An 18,237-nucleotide genomic window follows, 5' to 3' on the forward strand; every position below is an offset into this window, starting at 1 on the left:
TGTAGAACCGATAAAAATACAATTTTGTCGAAGGAACAGAGTTCAACAAATCATAACCCGCTTTTGGATATCGTTTGAAGTCAAATGATATACCATTTTAAAGCTTATGGTATATATTTTCTAAACACGAAATAAAACAAAATTGACCGGGGCCGACTTTACGGCTGATTCGCCGCGTCCAGTCACAAATGCTAAATATTTTGCAATGGTGTCATCTTGTATAATTATGATCCACCTGTTTTTGGCCCTTTTTAATTAACAGAAGCTCGATTATTCTCATTTGATGTTTGATTCATTTGAGGTCATTAATCGTAATTTATGAAAATGATATTTGCAAAATAGAACACCGTTTGTAAATATACCATTTTAACACCACAGAATGTATATTCGTACTTTTTTGATGGTATATATATCGAACAGACAATTATATAGTTACGTGACCTCTGTGTCGAAAGCGCCACCTAACTCTACTATATAGTTAGGCCTATGTGAAAGTAGTATTTCTAGTATTTGAGCGTGCACGTATTATCTAGAATCTATTGTTTAGCGTGCGGGTTTTAGATAATGCATTGTTTAGCGTGCAGGTTTATATAATTTGGGCTATGAAGGGTAGTTCGCGAAAATAATGCACGGGAGAAGAATACATAACGTTGAATAGAAACGGGCACTAGAAGTGTATTATCAATTAGCGTGCTCACTGGCCCACACCATGCAGTTAGGAAGAGATCAATAATCGTGTTCACATATGTGATGCGATCAAGCAAAATCAGTCGGAACTCGGAAATATTGATTTTGAGATATAGCCAAACAAAGAGAACATTTCCTTTTGTTTTCTATTGTTTTGGAAACTCTATAATCGCCCATTATCTTTGGAACTGGCTGTTCAATTTCAAAGGGGTTTTCTGCAAAATGCAGCTTTGTAAATGCTTTTTACTATCCTATAAAAAACTGAAAAATTAATATTTCCGAGTTCCGACTGATTTTGCTTGATCGCATCACATATGTCCGACAGTTTACTTAATTCCGTTACCTATAATAAGTCGTGTTCACACGGTCGGACATAGTCACTTATTACTGGTAGTAAGTCACTAGTACTGATAATAAATCACCTATCACCGGTTAATAAGTCACTTATGTCCGACCGTGTGAACACGACTATAGTTGAATACAATTTTTGAATAGATCGCCTTGCACTACAACATTCATGCGGTACCTATGCATTGAACCATAGATGTCAAAGAAATGCTGATCACTCGCACCTGTAAAGTCGTGTCCACATGGTCGGACATAAGTCGCTTATTTCCGGTAATAAGTGACTTGTTACCGGTAATAAGTAACTTATCTCCGACCGTGTGAACACGACTTATGATTGATGAGCGCAACCTGCTTGTTGTGAAAGGCGATCTATTCAAAAATTGTATTCCTCTATTGCTATGATAGTTAACTTAATCCGATTATTACGTCACTTCGACAGCGTATTATGGAATTTATTATAGTACATTCAACATTTTAGTCCATAAACCCAATCGGCATTGTAACTTCCGGTTTTTGAGAGCAGTTTACAGACACTTTGACCTCTGACATATCGGGGAAATTATAATTATTATTCATTAATTTTTTATTGCAATAATTTTATCATTAACAATATTTTAGATAATTAATTTATAAGATGATCATATTTTTTAAACATTCTAAACATTTTTTTAAACATTTTAAATAATATTTTGTACGCACAAAAAACAATTTTCCCGATAGGTTAGAGAGCAAAGTGTCCCAAAACTGCAAAAACTGTCCCACAATGCATTGAAAAAATTTCAATGCCGATTTGGCTTTTTGAGAGGTTACGTGATCCTATAAGGGCCGATTCATACTTCATATATTCGACGTCGACGCCTTTAGAAGTTAAACATGGCTGGAAATAAAAATAGATAGAATAATCAAACAAATACCGGTACTTCTTGCATTGTATAATCAACGTCCAACAAAAAGTATGAACCGGGCTTTGTATACGCGTATTGTGATTTTGTAACAGGATTAGCTACCATAGCAATAGGTGAAAACATTTTTTATAATCGCACTTCCCTACTAGTAATTCTATAGAAGTCATATCATGCTAATCCCTCGCAGCTGTAAGATTAGTATCTTTGAAAAGAGCGGTATTGTGATTGTTATTTATGATTGCAACCTGCTTTTAGTGCAGGGCAATATATTCAAAAATTGTTTTAACCTATATTGCTATGGTATAGTTAATCCTGTTATATCATCACTTCTACGACGGATAGACTCACAATCATTCTACTGTGTCAATTGTTTGTCAACTGGTTCAGCGTTGGGGCCTATGCGTAGTATACATGTAGAACGTAGTATAGACGTACCGGTATCCAATTTCACGCATTCCTATACCTTAATGGCTGCCAAAGTTGGGTCCCCCGGGTTGGGTCCCCGTCGGCTCAATCTCACCTAAAATGTGAAATAATGCGGCCTTGGAGGGCATATTAAACCAACGCTCTGCAGGGTCTATTGTTCTATTGTTTCCGATTAGAGCGCTGACATATTGGAAAATGTTGCCAATCAATATTCATGAGAGTGTACATTCAACGTCCAGTTTGCGAAATTGGGTGAGTTGTGTTTGGTAGGTGTGAAATACATCTGACTGGGCGTTTTAATTACGTAACGAATAAAGGCATTGACATCATCGAATGGCTGCCCAGTGCTGTTATGTGTTTAGTTATTATATAGGCCTAATAATTATTATTAAATGTATTCATCATTCCTTTCTTTTCCCTTCTCTGTACTTATTCTTTCCTAGGCCTACACTTTATCACTCCCTCGCTCTCATTGTCCCCTCTCACCCTCCCTCTCTCATTCCCATCATTTTCCTTATATTTCTTTTTATCTACTTGTCTTTATTATATCTGTTTATTTCTCCCTTCCTCCAGCCCTCTCTCATTCTCCATATCCCCTCTTCCCTCTTCCTCCCTCCTCCCTCCCAAGACTTCTCACAGAGGTGAATCTGCCCTTAACCCCCTCCCTCTTTGGGTACGCTACTATTTCTATACCAATCTCCTTCTTAAAATAAAATTAAATGGACATTTCTTAAAAACAACCTTTATAGGCCTATACTTATACTTACATGTATACGTATAGCGATTACCATTATGGTGTAATATAGATACAGGGTGTCCCAGAATGATTTATACCGAAAAAGTTGTATTTTTTTAGGCATGAAGGGCATTACTATTGGTAGTATTGTTTTAAATTCTAAAATTTACATATATTTAGCTTTCTTAGAAATTTTAGATTTTAGAAATTGGATGTTTCTAATAGAAGTTACAGGATATTGTGTAAAAATGGTGAATTCCAAGTTTGGACAAAATTTCTTATTTTGTAAACCTGTAAAATTACTAACCGTTCAGCACAAAGTTATTTGGAAAATGTTATGCGGTATATTTGTTGTGTCCTGTTCTTACTTCTACTAAGTAGTCGATATCTGTAGATAATTTATGGTGTTCTTGTATGGAAAAAAGGATTTGTTGCGCTTGAGTGACCTTAAACTATTCTTTCTTTGGCGGCAGTTTGGAAGATAATTATTGCAGTGTGTGAGTTTCATCATTTGAAATGCCGACAGAGATTGATTTTTCTTAAAAGTATAGAGAAGGTTTGTCCTTAGTGTCATAGCATGTACTTATGTCGATAGTATATTTGCAAACAGCTACGTAACGGAGCAGATTAAAATTTACTGCGGAGAATCCTTGAGGAAGTTATATCCTCTGTAATAATGACATTTTTGGGTAAAAATTCTGGTAAAAAACACGTAAAAAGTACGTTTTTCAACATGAATATCTGAAGTCTTATTAAAATGTTTCACTTAATCCCATATCAAGAATTATTCAACGTTGCAAGCTCTACATCTGTGCCCAATTTTGTGTATTTCCTGTAAATGAATGTAGGATTTCTCTAATATATTGCACAGTACGGCTGGGCGATGGTGATAAATTATCCATGTGCTATGAAGCCTTTGCGCTGTAAATTACACACATGCAATTTTCGTTCATTTTCAGTAATAGCAATGTCACGCCAAAACAAATCAAGCTATTTTCATGAAAGTCACAGAATAAGTAGGAGACATATGTGTTATTGTATTGCACTTATTAAAATTAGATACACTGTTGACTATATATTTTTGATATTTTGTTCAAACACGGTATAAATCATTCTGGGACACTCTGTATATGGACTCGACATGGCAGCCTTCATACATTCTAATGTGTAATCGGTCAGCAAGAGCATTCAATTTATTTAAATGAAACGCCTAACGTCAGGTGGGTGGTAAAGATGATTGCATCGACAGCTAAAGCCTCCTTATAGACTCAAGACCCACACAAGCACACATTTGGGATACGTGAGTACAATGGTACCACTTTACACATGACTGCCCTTACACATGACTAATATGATGCCGGATCAGTGACCAATCTAATGGCGGAACCCCTTTATTCGAAACAATGGTACCACTTTTATGAATAGCCTGTCGCAACTTCTAATCGGCATCAAACGAACAAAAGATTATATAATCTATTGCGACTCTATTTCTATTTAAAAGCTCTTTGTATTAAACTGCATTCTATCACCCGTGTTACACGTAGACAAAAGAATGATGACAGTTTACAACACAGAAGAATCTAACATCGATTTTTAAGCGGCTTTTTGGTGTTGCGGGGACCCAAAGATGGCCGACCAAATCCTGGCCATGACTTGGCTCGTTGGATTCGTCTATAAGGGTTGACACAAGAAAACGTAACCTCTCAAATGCATGAAATGTGCGGCGTTTCTGTACGTATGTACTCTTAATTACTGCTACATTAGGTCTGCTACCAAAAAAGAAGTTATTGAAAGCTATAGATTTATTTCTTTATACCCTTCATCTTTGACATTTATTAATTACTAAATAGCTATATAGTATAAGAAGTTTAGACTGTACTTTTAAACTACCCTATACTAATTAAAAACTGTTGAATATGCTTTTGCGTGGATCACTGATGCAGTTTACAGGTATTTCAGGTCATCGACGCTATTTGGTCCCACTTTGTTGTAATAGAGGCCAACTGCCATGAACGATGCGTGTGGATCTTCAACTGCTTTTACAGTAAACTTGACGTGCAAAAGGTGGTCAGGCGCCTCATCATTCTGATTTTCACCGATATCTACCTGCGGGAGAATAGTTAACGTAGAATTGTAAGAATTGTATAAAGTGGTGGACATCGTTATAGGCCATAAATGTATTATACAATAAGCCAAAAAAATTAAGGTACCAGTTATGTCACCCCCGTATATTCTACGCAAAAACAGATATGTCATAATAGCGTTGTTGCGGCTCCCGTATGCATATGCACCGTAGATTTTGATGAATAGACTTACGGTTAAAAGTCAATCAGCTGTATGATTTGAAGTACTCAATATGCGTGACACACCACGAAGAGCGCGCTGATATCAATCAATAAATCCCACTTGAAATCGAATCCAAAGTATATACACATAACAATGAGAGGGTTTGTGGTTTGTGCATCGATACATATATAATAGTAGGTCTAATATCTCACCCTCTCACAGGCTCCTCTCAAGAAGAGGGGGGGGGGTAGTGGGGACGGCATGAATTTCTCTTTCGGGGATAGGGGCAAAGTGAATGTCTGGGGTGGGGTAGACAACTTTTGCTCAAAATTGGCGCCACAAGTTTACATTTGCATAATTTTTTGTGTACTATGTCATAAACAATGGCGGGCCAGGATTTTTTTCGGGGGCATAGGGAGAGGGCTAAATCAACTAATTTTCTCCCATGCCCCCCCCCCCCCCCGCGGCGCCGCCTATATGTATTTGTTTAAATTAAGTATTTTTTTTAACCACAATTTCTATTGTACTAAATAAAAACCGAAGGGATGATATAGGGCTGATTATACTGGCCTTTGGGGTGGTCAGGCGCCCTCTCTATCTCTCTCATCATAATGCTCTCTCTCTCCCTTTCTTCTCTCTCTCCCACATATGGCCCCAACCCACCCACCCCGTCTCTCTCCTCCCTCTCACCCCCCCCCCACACACACACACACCCCCTTTCCCTCTAGGTGTGGGGGGTGTGTGTGTGTGTGGGGGGCTGATCGCCTTGATTGAAGTTATACCAAGTACAATGCTAGAGTCCCCTTCCCTCCCGTAACATTAACTCTTCCTCCTCTCCCAGTCCATCCCCTTTCCTTATCTGCTCTCTCTCCTTTCTTCTCTCTCCCACACGTGGCCCCAACCCACCCACCCCGTCTCTCTCATTCCCTCTCACCTCCACTCTCTCCTCTCCCGGGAGTGAACTTACAAGTAGGCCAACGTCTTGTGTGGACACACTCGCAAGTTACTTTCGAAATTAAACGAACATGTAAACACACCCACTTCTATGGGATTAGGTGAATGACCGCTAAGGTCCTCCTTTGTTAGTATGCTAATTCTCCTTTGTTAGTTACCGTACGTTTGATTGTTCTGAATAAAGGATATGACCGGAACCATGACTACTCCGTGCCTTCATTGTTATGTATCACGGGTACCATGGCTACTATGTGCCTCCTTTGTTAGTATGCTAATTCTCCTTTGTTAGTTACCGTACGTTTGATTGTTCTGGATAAAGGATATGACCGGAACCATGACTACTCGGTACCTTCATTGTTATGTATCACGGGTACCATGGCTACTAGGTACATCCTTTGTTAATATGCTAATTCTCCTTTGTTAGATACCGTACATTTGATTGTTCTGGATAAAGGATATGACCGGAACCATGACTACTCCGTTCCTTCATTGTTAAGGGATTAGAGAGCGCAAAGCCGCTTGTTATGCTAATTATCTTCATTGTTTGTTACGGAAGAGGTTACTCACCTTAGGTAAAGGTTTAAACTCAGTCGCTACGTTATCGCGACGATTGATTGACTTTTATTGAATAAAACCGCTGTTCCAAAGGCGACTGGGTGTAAACCTTTACCTAAAGTGTCTAACTGAATTTCAGGGTGGTGAATCAACCCATTTTGCGCAAAATTGGAGCAAAAGGTCTTTTTTATCTCAATTTCTGGTTCTTTATTGTGGGTTTATGTGAGTTGATTTATAACTTGGCTTCTTTAAACAAGATTTGTACATCAATTTATCTTTTTAAATACAATTAAGCATGCTGCCAAATACCGATAGATATACTATGTAGGGTTAGTTATCTTTTAAGTGGTCAAACGCTCATCATAATACATGTAATATTATAATCACTATTTTAACTCAATTTCTGTTTGTGTATTGTACCAAACGAAAACCGAAGAGATTATGTGAGTTGATTTATAACTTGGCTTCTTTAACAAAGATTTGCTCATTAATTTATCTTTTTTAAATAGAATTCAGCAGAGGGCTTATTATACTGTCATTGGAAGTGGCCAGGCGCCCCCTCTCTCATAATAATAATTATTATTATCACTATTTGAACCAACTCGATATTATTAGTTCAGTTAATAAAACTTCAAGGGTCTTTTGGTGAAAGTGGTGCCGCTATCCAATTTTTCCTTCCCCTCTTCGCCTGTCCCTCATCTCCCGGTCCCTTTCTCACCCCACCCTCCCTTTCTTCTCTCTCCACACACAACTCCATGAAACACACACATACACCCTCTTTTCCTCTAGGCTGAGGGGGGAGGCTGACCGCCTTTGACTGAAGTTACCAACTACAATGGCAGAGTCCGCAGAGGGCAAAGTGAATTTCAGGAGGGAGATCAACCCATTTGGCGGGGGGCTGACCAAACCACCGTCAGTCCGAATTTTTATGGTCCGGGTTAGAGTTAGGTTTAGGGTTAGGTTTAGCGTTAGTGTTAGGGTTAGGGTTACAAACCCTAAAAATTCGGACTGACAGTGGTTTGGACTGACAGTGTGTAGGCCTACCCAAAAACTTAAGCTTTGAGGAACATTTGAGAAAAATGCGGACATCTGTGGAGATGAGAGGAGGGGAGAGGAAAGGCGAAGAAAAGAAATCGAGGACAGGATAGGAGCGGGGCGATTATTTTTTCGTACATCATAATTAGGCCTATATATTTGCTATATATATAACGCATGTGGTAAAATCAGTTGATTTTTCAGAGTTTTGCTTTATTCCGTGTTTGATTATCAAAAACGGAAATAATTTTCAAATATGATGTACGAAAAAATAATCGCGAGCGGGGGAGGGAAAGCCCCGGCCGGAGATGAGAGAAGGGGGAAAAGGGTGGAATTAGATTTAGATGATGTTCCCAATTTCATCACTATTATCAAAAGACCCTATTTTATATTTAAAAAAAAACTTGCCCCGATTCCATCAATAAAATAATTATTATGAGCAATGAGGACGCTTGACCAATTCAAACACCATGAGTGTCTATCAAACCTTGAGCGTGTTTATAGTGAGCCAGATTATCCGGTATTTAGAGTATAAGTATATCTTATACGTTATTGGTCGCCACTATAAACAGACCAATAGCGCTACTTGCCGCACATATTATACGGAATTGATATCCTTCGATATCGATGGATATTGCAGTATATTCATTCCGTATACGGCCACTATAAACAGACAGGGATTAACGATACCGTTATTCAAGGAAGTGGAGCAGGGTTGTATAACTCTCCCAGCTCAAATTTATCACTGTAATAACACATCACCTACAAATATGGTACAGTACTGTAGCAATAATGTTTAAAAAATAGGCAGGTATCGTTGCGACGGCAAACTATTTGAAACTGTGAAAATATTTGTGCCTCCCACATTGCATTGCGGTGACCTCGAACACGCAGAGTTCAACCACCTCGTATTCAGAATAGCGCTATTGGTTGCCACTATAAACAGCCGAGATAACGGATAAGTCACATTCCATTCTAATCCCATATGCGTAAAAGGATACCGTATAAATACCGTACACCACTATAAACACGCTCCTTGAAATCTGACAGATATAGTGGACAGCACCCACCCAGCTCTATAATAGAGGCCTAGCATGTGACGTATCATCCCGTAAATATGGCGGACTACTCAAATGCATTCAACAAAAGCATGATTGCAATCTACCGTGACAGTTCACTCACACACATAACCCTGCACTACCATGACTACGATCAAATAGGTTGATGACAACATTTGATTGAATGGACTGCACTCCGCCATAACTACAGTGAAGGACACCGGCTCAAATCCTTTGTTTGGAGCCAATCGATAATTTCATGCAGGGCCTCTATTGATGTATGAGGCACAACTTTCAGGGTCACATTTATAAAGACTTAACGGTGGGATTTATTGATTGATATCAGCCTGTATTCGTGGTGCGTCACGCACGTGAATCTACTTCAAATTTTACAGCTGATTGACTTTTAACCGTAAGTCTATTCATCAATATCTACGGTACATATGCATACGGGAGCCGCAACAACGCTAATTCAGCATCGAAGTGGTTACGTAATTCTCTTGGTTACCGGATCACGCTACTTTGGTATGCCTTCGAGTGCCATATACTTTATGTGGTGATCATTTCGATCGTGGTTCATTACTCTAGCGCGTGATCCCGTTGACATAGTAACATTACGTAACTTCGATACTGAATTGGAACCAGCAGCCAATTCAGCATCGAAGTGGTTACGTAATTCTCTTGGTTACCGGATCACGCTATTTTGATATCCTACGAGTACCATATACTTTGTGTGGTGATTGTTTCGATCGTAGTTCATTACTCTGGCGCGTGATCCCGTTGGCATAGTAACATTACGTAACTTCGATACTGAATAGCTGCATCTTTTATTTAAGGGAGTGTTCATTAATACTTTGGTAGGGGGGGCTGGTCTTCTTCCAATTTTTTGCTCGAAAACTTTTTTGACCCCCCATTATCGTATAACAAACATTATACTTAATAGGCCTAGTGTTGTTTCCAGTGGTGTGGTATCTGGGTCACATGCCATTGAGGGAGGCAAATGTTTGAAACATTCCCGGTGGGACAATTGCGCATGAAATACAAGCACAAGGAAATGTTCATTTTATAAATACTTAATTTAGATTTGTCCCAAATCAGAGTGTTTATCTGATTTTACAGGGATAAATGAAATAGAGGATTTTTTTGAGGTTCATAGGCACATCAGCATAATTTGGATCTGTGGCTATTATGATAGTACAAATGCGTGCGAACCGCGTAAAAATTTGGCCATATTGAAGCTTGAATGGTCAAATATTGTTAAAATTGGAACTAATTTATGCAAAAAGCTAAAATGGTCAAATATGAGATTAATTTGGTCACGCAAATGTACACAGGTATCAGTTTTGTCCCCAAAGACCGTGGCACCTGGGGCTGTGCCCACTCTGCCCTGTGGTAAATCTACCCATGGGCCTATGTGTACAAAATAATTTTGCAATGAGAAATAGTAAACTGAAGTGTGTAGTTTACGTGCAAAAAAATCCAATTTATTTGCAATATTTTCTTGATTTAGTTGTATTTTGATCAGATTTGTACATAATCATGTTTGTAGCCTACTTTGAACAGATATAAAATTCTATGATAAAAAGTGCCAGTATTTCTTAGACCAACCCAGATGTTGCATGTTGCTGATCATCTTAAATGTTATATTAATTTTAAAATTAATAAGTGCTATAATTATTTTCAAACAAAAGCACTGAAAACCCAACTAGCCAATGTTAAAAGTGATATAGAGGGTCTCAATTTTGGGTTCTCAATTTTGGGTTTTAAAGCGGAAAACTTTTTGGCCCCCCCCCTTTCCTACCACCTGAAACTTTTGGTCCCCCCCTCTTTTAAGGTCCAAAACTTTTTGGCCCCCCCCTCCCTTTTACCAGCCCCCCCCACCAAAGTATTTCTGAACACTCCTAAATAGCTTGAATTTCATTAGAGAATGAATTTGGAGAAAACCTGATGATAATTATAAACACTCGCTGAGCAGCAAAACCTTCCCTCTAAGCTTTTAATCCGATAAGCTGATTATCTATTTTGTTTTCATGAATTGGAAGACATTATTTGATGTATTACTGAGCTCAATCATCTGAAATTACTGGAGCGTGAGCCACCCATGCTGATGGCTCAGCATAGTTATGTTATTGTTAGAAGGTTTTCTCCAAATTCATTTCCTAATGCATGACCTCATTCGTTGAAGTCGTTCAAGAAATAAAGGCACAACATCCAAAAACCCAAGGAAGATGCCAATTTGAAAGTTGCAGTTTGCTCCATCGCATGCCCTATTGATTTGTACACAAAGCATTCTCGAACAAGAGAACTAGCACCGTGCTTCCATCGATTAGCACGTTAAAACCAACGTCGTGCTTTCATTGATTAGAACATAAAATTGCAACTTTTGATTTCGTTTCTTTCTTAGGTTTTGGATCACCGTTTCTTTAATTCTCAACCGATTTCAACAAATGAGGTCTTAAATCATTCCTAAAAAGAGTACAGGTAGTGGCTATGGCACGCCAGAGTGGACAAAACATTTAAAAAAACATTGAGGAAAAAAAAACACATTGAGAAAGAAAAAAAAACTCCACCGAGAAAAAAAATCACATCGAAAAAGAAAATAACTCCACCGAGAAAAAAAGAGCACACTGAGAAAGAAAAAACTCCATCGAGAAAAAAAGACATTGAGAAAGAAAAAAAACTCCACCGTGGAAAAAAAACCAGCGCACTAAGAAAGAAAGAAAGAAACACTCTTCAAAAATAAAAAAAATATCTTCGCAAAATAAAAAAAACCTCATCGAGATCTAATAGGATATTTTTCTCTTTGCCGTGCCATAGTGGACAAAACCTAAAAAAAAAAAAAAAAAAACCATTGAGAAAAAAAAACGACATCGAGGAAAAAAAAACCTAACCGAGAGTTTAAAAAAAAACCTCACCGAGAATTAAAAAAACCAAAAACGCATCGAGAAATAGTCTCTTCCGCAGCCAGGTGTTTGTTGGGGGGGTGGGTACGGCTGCAGAGGAGACTATTTCTCGATTTATTTATTTATTATTATGATATGCAGAGGAGACTAATTTATTTATTTATATATTTATTCATTTATGCCCCCTGTTTATTTATTTATTTATTTAGGGGCTGTGCAGAAATTATAAGTCATGGGAGGGAAATGTGAGGGGGGGGAAGAAATTGATGGTCGGGCAAATGTGACCCCGGACTCATAATTATCGCACAGCTAGCTCACCACTGCACAAACTTAACTATTTATTTATTTATTTATTTATTTATTTATTTATTTATTTATTTATTTATTTATTTATTTATTTATTTATTTATTTATTCATTTTAAATATTACATGTTCCCCGTTTAGGTGCCCCCCCGTTTAATTATTTTATTCTCCCTAGAGCGCATAACTATTTATTTGTACACCCCCCGTGTAAAATTAATTAATTAAAATTGTACGTTGTACGTCAAAGTCCGGGGGTAATATTTGCATATCTGCATATCATAATTATTGCACAGCCTCTAACTAAATGAATAAATATAAATAAATAAATTAGTCTTCTCCACAGCCAGGTGTTTTATTTTTCGGCAGCGGAAGAGGATATTTCTCGATGCGGTTTTTTTTTTAATTCTCGGTGATTTTTTTTCCTCGATGTCGTTTGTTTTTATCTCAATGTGTATTTTTATAGATTTTGTTATCTTCTCGATGATTTTTTTCTTATTTTGCGATGCTATTTTTTATTCTTGAAGAGTGTTTTTTTTTCTTTCTCAGTGCGCTTTTTCCCAGTGGGGTTATTTTCTTTCTCAATGTCTTTTTCTTTTTTCTCGGTGGAGTTTTTTTTCTCAGTGTGCTTATTTTTCTCGTTGGAGTTTTTTTCTTTCTCGATGTGATTTTTTTTTCTCGGTGGAGTTTTTCTTTCTCAATGTGTTTTTTTTTCCTCAATGGTTTTTTTAGGTTTTGTCCACTCTGGCGTGACATAAGTGGCTGCTTGTTTTAATTTGGCATATTTGTCCTTGTTTGGGGTATATAGGGGTGAACATAACTGGTACCTTAATTCTTTGGCTTACTGTATGTAGCGCATACAGTGTACTACTGCGCCAAAAAGTATCCATACACTTGGAAAAAAACTTGTCTGCATAGCATCATAATAGCTGTGTGAGATCTAGTGGAAAATAGATATCTGTGATTGATTTTTGCCCAAACCTCAAGTGTTCCCTTCATCAGAATTTGTTTTAGGCCTATATCGAACGAAAGCTAACACTTCCCCCTAAAAATACTTTTTTTACATTAGGTCAACAGATAACGCAATTCAATGTTATAGCAATGCGAATGTGGTAAATCTGTTGAAAACTATCCAAGCACATGTTTTGACCAAAATGTAGGTTTTAAAAGTCAAAACCGCAAGTGTTCCTTACAATATTTTTCAAATTTTATGTTATTAAATGAAAGAGCACACTTATATTGGCCACACTAGATATATATGAATGAGCAATGGCCAATTCTCTTTAAATTGCAAATCTTGTTCAAAAAGTTACTGATTTCGCCTGTTTTGTCATGCGGTTGTAAATTCAATGAACTATGACTTTATACTAAAGAATCGGCCCTTACAAATTTATAATGGGCGACACGGGGGGGGGGGGGTCTGAGGAGTCTTGGGATCTGATTGGAATGTGTCCCCGGAACAGTGGCGTAGATTTCTTTTTGACATGGGAGGGATGAGTTGAAAAAAGTGTCTTGGAGTATAGTGAATCCAGCGCGAAAAATGTTGGCATATTGAAGCTACATGAAACACTGCAAAAACAAGTGTTTATATTTAAACACCATATTGTGTTTATCAGAGCAACACTTAATAAACACATAATTCATGTTAATGGTCTAACACTAATGTTCATAAATTAACACTTGGTGTTATATTACACTAATGTTTGTAATATAACACCAAGTGTTAATTTATGAACGTTAGTGTTAGAACCATTAACATTAGTGTTAGACCATTAACATGAATTATGTGTTTATTAAGTGTTGCTCTGATAAACACAATATGGTGTTTAAATATAAACACTTGTTTTTGCAGTGAAAACATTGACTTTTTTCGACGGGAATCGAATAAAATTGCATCATATATTGAAGCTAAAACGGTGACATAAGTGGAATAAATGCACAGTTACGCCACTGATACTTTCGAATATTTTGCTGTTTACATGATGAGGGATCGCATACAATTCATATACATGTACCTGCTAAGCTGCTAATTGTGCCGAATTATTCACATAATATACGCTAAAAATGTCCTCGTTTTTACCTGGATGCATAAAGGGCACGGTGTTGGGCAAGTTTGAAGAAATTCCATATCCTAAACCAATTGGGACAGGGATACCCCTTTCCCTTTATTAAGTTTAAAAGTAGTCATGTCCACACGGAGACTGGAGAGCTATTTGTTTAAAGCCACACATAAAAATAACAGATGTGGAAATAAGAGTATAAACTGGTTAAGTGTAGTCCTACTAATTCATGGCATTAAATGGATGGCCTAGGGAATACCGTACATATTTGTAAGACTTTCCATGCCATGCCTTCATCAAAAGTAATAAAAGGAAGATTGCCCATCTTGTGCGCGAGTGTTCTCCGAATTGCCTAGACTTTCGGCTTTGATTTAGTGGTATATTGATCGGGTATATATTGCCATTTTTCCATCGGATATATTGATCGGGTATATATTGCCATTTTTCCATCGGACGTTCGTTTTTGCAAAATTTGGGGGTAACTAAGAGAATAACATAAAAAACTGTCGTGTTGCTATGCAAAATCGATCGCAGTGGCATTGTGGGTAATAAGGACAGTGTGAACCGCGTAATAATATTTCCATTCAAAAACAATACGCAGAGCAACATTGCCCCGTTTTCTGCCAACTCTGAGGTGGATAAGAAATGATTCAGGCTATGTAGCGGATGGACAACATCGCGTAATTTAATAAGGATCTTATGAGCTTTTCGCGCCTACGCAGAGCTACGCGCCACATTTTCCGCCACTGCACCGATGTTGGCATCCAAGAGATTAAGGCTACGACGCGAATTGAAATCGTCTTTGCGTCATCACTAAGGTAACGTAGGAAACAGTGGTCTGGTAGAGTGGTGATAGTATTATTATAGTGCCTGTGTGGAGAGTAGGCCTACTGGAGTCAGTGAAAAAATTTCATTATTTATTCTAGGCCTATAAATCGTGATTTAGTTTTGTTAACATGACAAAGAAAAGACGACTCATAGGTAGTACAACAACAAACTGGAAAGAAGCAAGAAACCACGCAAAAAGAATGAAGACCACGAGGGCCAAACGTTATGAAGCTGTAGATGTAAGTACTTTAAAACAAATACAACTCTGTGATTATGCGTTCATTAAACATGTTAAATGGGCATAAGGGTTTTTTAAAATTTATTTTTACGTAACTATGGGTTTCCATTAGTATAGTTTTTATCCGACATTTGTCTTTCTTTTCAAATGCAGTATTTATTTTACAGCCCCTGTTAATTTATATGTGATCTGATCATGCTATATGGTGGTCATGGAGTTGGCAATTGAAAAAGAATTATCATATTGAACATGTTGAAAGGAAAAAAGTCTACTCATAAATCCCGCCATAAAGTTTTAGGCCTAGACCTAAAAAGGTGGCACTGCAAACAAAGGAAGATCACTAAACCTTGTTCGCGAGCAGGCTCCGAGGTGCTTTGACTTTCAGCTCTGAAAAAGCTCCGATTTATTTGTAGAGGCCTACATTGATCGGAAACATATTGTCATTGAACTATCTGACGTTCATTTTTGTACAATACAATTCGTTTAAATTTCGTTTCGTTTTTAAATTGTTTACAGATAACAACCGAGGCGGATGCTTCAAGTTCAACAGATAGTGGTTCATCTCTTCGTGCTCCTCAGCCTCTTGCCCGGAATTATCATCCACGCAATTTCAACAATCTCATAGACATTGGTAACATGAATTTGAAATGTACCAACTGTGGTGCACTGAAATTCAAAGGGGAAACGCCCGGCATGTGTTGTTCAGGTGGCAAAGTCAGCCTGCCCCCATTGCCCCATCCACCAGAGCCCTTACTGACAATGCTAAATTCATCAAGCACAGACAACAAAAATATTCGTACACTCCTTCGACAATACAATTGTTCTTTTGCCATGACATCGTTTGGCGCCAAGGAGGTTGTAATGCGTGGATGGAATCCATCCATTCGAATCCACGGACAGATACATCACCGGATAGGCAGTCTCTGCCCTCTCTCAGATCAACAACACAGGTATCTTCAAATTTATTTCATCGACAATACAGAAAAACAAATACAAGCTCGCTTAGGACTTCACAACAATCTGCAACGAAGAACACTGCAATTACTACAAGACATGTTGCATCAGCATAACAGCTACATCGCCACTTTTAAAACAGCGAAAGAGCGGATCGAAAGCGGTGAGCATGGTCAAATTGCAGAAGTTTCTGTTGCCATATCGGCAGAAAACAGACCACAAGGTCAACATGAGCGTCGCTACAATGCTCCAGCTTCAAGTGATGACATAGCTGCCGTAGTGAGTAATACATCACTGGGAAATAAACGCGATATTGTCCTCCAACACACGAGTGGAGAATTACAACAAATATTAGAGTCCCACAGGTCATATGATCCGCTCCAATATCCTTTACTCTTTCCAGCAGGCACAGACGGATGGAACCTGGCACTGAAACTTCAGAACCCAGTAACAGGAGAATCAACAAACAAACAAATGTCGCCCATGATGTATTATTCATTTAGACTCATGATTCGTGATAATCAGCTAAATCATCTCCACCGTGCTCAAAGGCTATTTCAGCAGTACTGTGTCGACCAGTATGTCAAAATTGAAACACAGAGACTTCTGTACCTACGCCTACATCAGAAGGAAATGAGGGCCGATAGCTATGCACATCTAAGAGATTCTATTTTAGAAACGGATGCTGATCCTCGAGCAATAGGTCAACATATTATTCTACCAGCTACGTTTACAGGAGGACCCCGTTACATGCACGAACGGGCTCAAGACGCAATGGCCTACGTCCGTGAATTTGGAAGACCAGACATCTTCCTAACAGTCACAACAAATCCAAAATGGCATGAAATTTCTTCTTCGGTCTTTGAAGGTCAACAGGCAAGTGACCGACCTGACATAGTTGCTCGGGTTTTTCGACAGAAAACCAAATCTCTACTTCAAATCATCAACAAGGAGAAAATCTTCGGCACTGTTCGTACTAGGTTGTACAGTATTGAGTGGCAAAAGAGAGGTCTCCCTCACCTTCACTGTCTTTTGTGGATGTCGCCTGACTACAAAATGCGCCTACAAGATATTGATTCCGTCATAAGCGCAGAAATCCCAGACGTCAATGAAGACCCTGACCTATTTCAACTTGTGAAATCACATATGATACATGGACCTTGTGGTGTATTCAATCCCAATTCACCCTGCATGCGAGACGGCAAGTGTACAAAAGGCTTTCCGAAACCATATCAATTCACTACTGAGCTAGGGGATGATGGTTATCCAAAGTATAGAAGAAGATCTCCAGATGATGATGGACATCAGCTCACAATGAGAATGCGCATTCGTAACGCTTGGCAGGATGTTACAATAGGCAACGAATGGGTGGTTCCCCACAATAAGTACTTGCTTCGATCCATTCAAGCTCATGCTAATGTTGAGCTCTGTATGTCTGTGAAGTCCATCAAATATGTGCTTAAGTATGTGCATAAAGGAAATGATGCTGCAGCATTTGCACTTCAACACATTCAGGAAAACAACACGAATGAGATCACCATGTACCAAGAAGGCCGATATGTCAGCTCCTCGGAAGCTTGCTGGAGAATATTGGATTTTCAATCCACGAACGATATCCATCTGTCACTGCCCTCGCCTGTCATCTTGAAAATGGACAGCGTGTCTACTTCACCCCACGAAATGCCCTTGACCGTGTAGCAGATCCACCAAGAACCACTTTGACAGCGTTTTTCATTCTGTGCAAAACAGATGAATTTGCTGCCTCTCTTCTTTATGTTGATGTTCCAAAGTACTATACTTGGCAACCAAATAAGACGTGGGTCAGAAGGAAGAACGGCACTGAAGTAGAAGGCCATCTCGGTATTAAACAATCTGATGCCATTGGACGAGTGTACATGATTAACCCAAAGCAACAGGAATGTTATTACCTTAGACTCTTATTACATGAGATCCGAGGCCCTAC

The 18,237-nt window shown here is 38.4% G+C and overlaps 1 protein-coding gene across 1 annotated transcript in view; it reads right to left on the reverse strand.

Moving 5' to 3' along the window:
* Window positions 1-3,039: 3,039 nt before the first annotated feature.
* The window catches only part of LOC140141164 (uncharacterized), a 32,726-nt gene continuing 17,528 nt past the window's right edge, over window positions 3,040-18,237 (reverse strand). Inside the window, exon 3 of the mRNA XM_072162954.1 lies at window positions 3,040-5,208. Coding sequence (XP_072019055.1) covers window positions 5,047-5,208 — 162 coding nt within the window. The 3' untranslated portion in view covers window positions 3,040-5,046. The remainder of the gene's footprint in view (window positions 5,209-18,237) is intronic.

The sequence above is a fragment of the Amphiura filiformis genome, chromosome 19 (genome assembly GCF_039555335.1).
Source record: "Amphiura filiformis chromosome 19, Afil_fr2py, whole genome shotgun sequence".
Lineage (NCBI taxonomy): Eukaryota > Metazoa > Echinodermata > Ophiuroidea > Amphilepidida > Amphiuridae > Amphiura > Amphiura filiformis.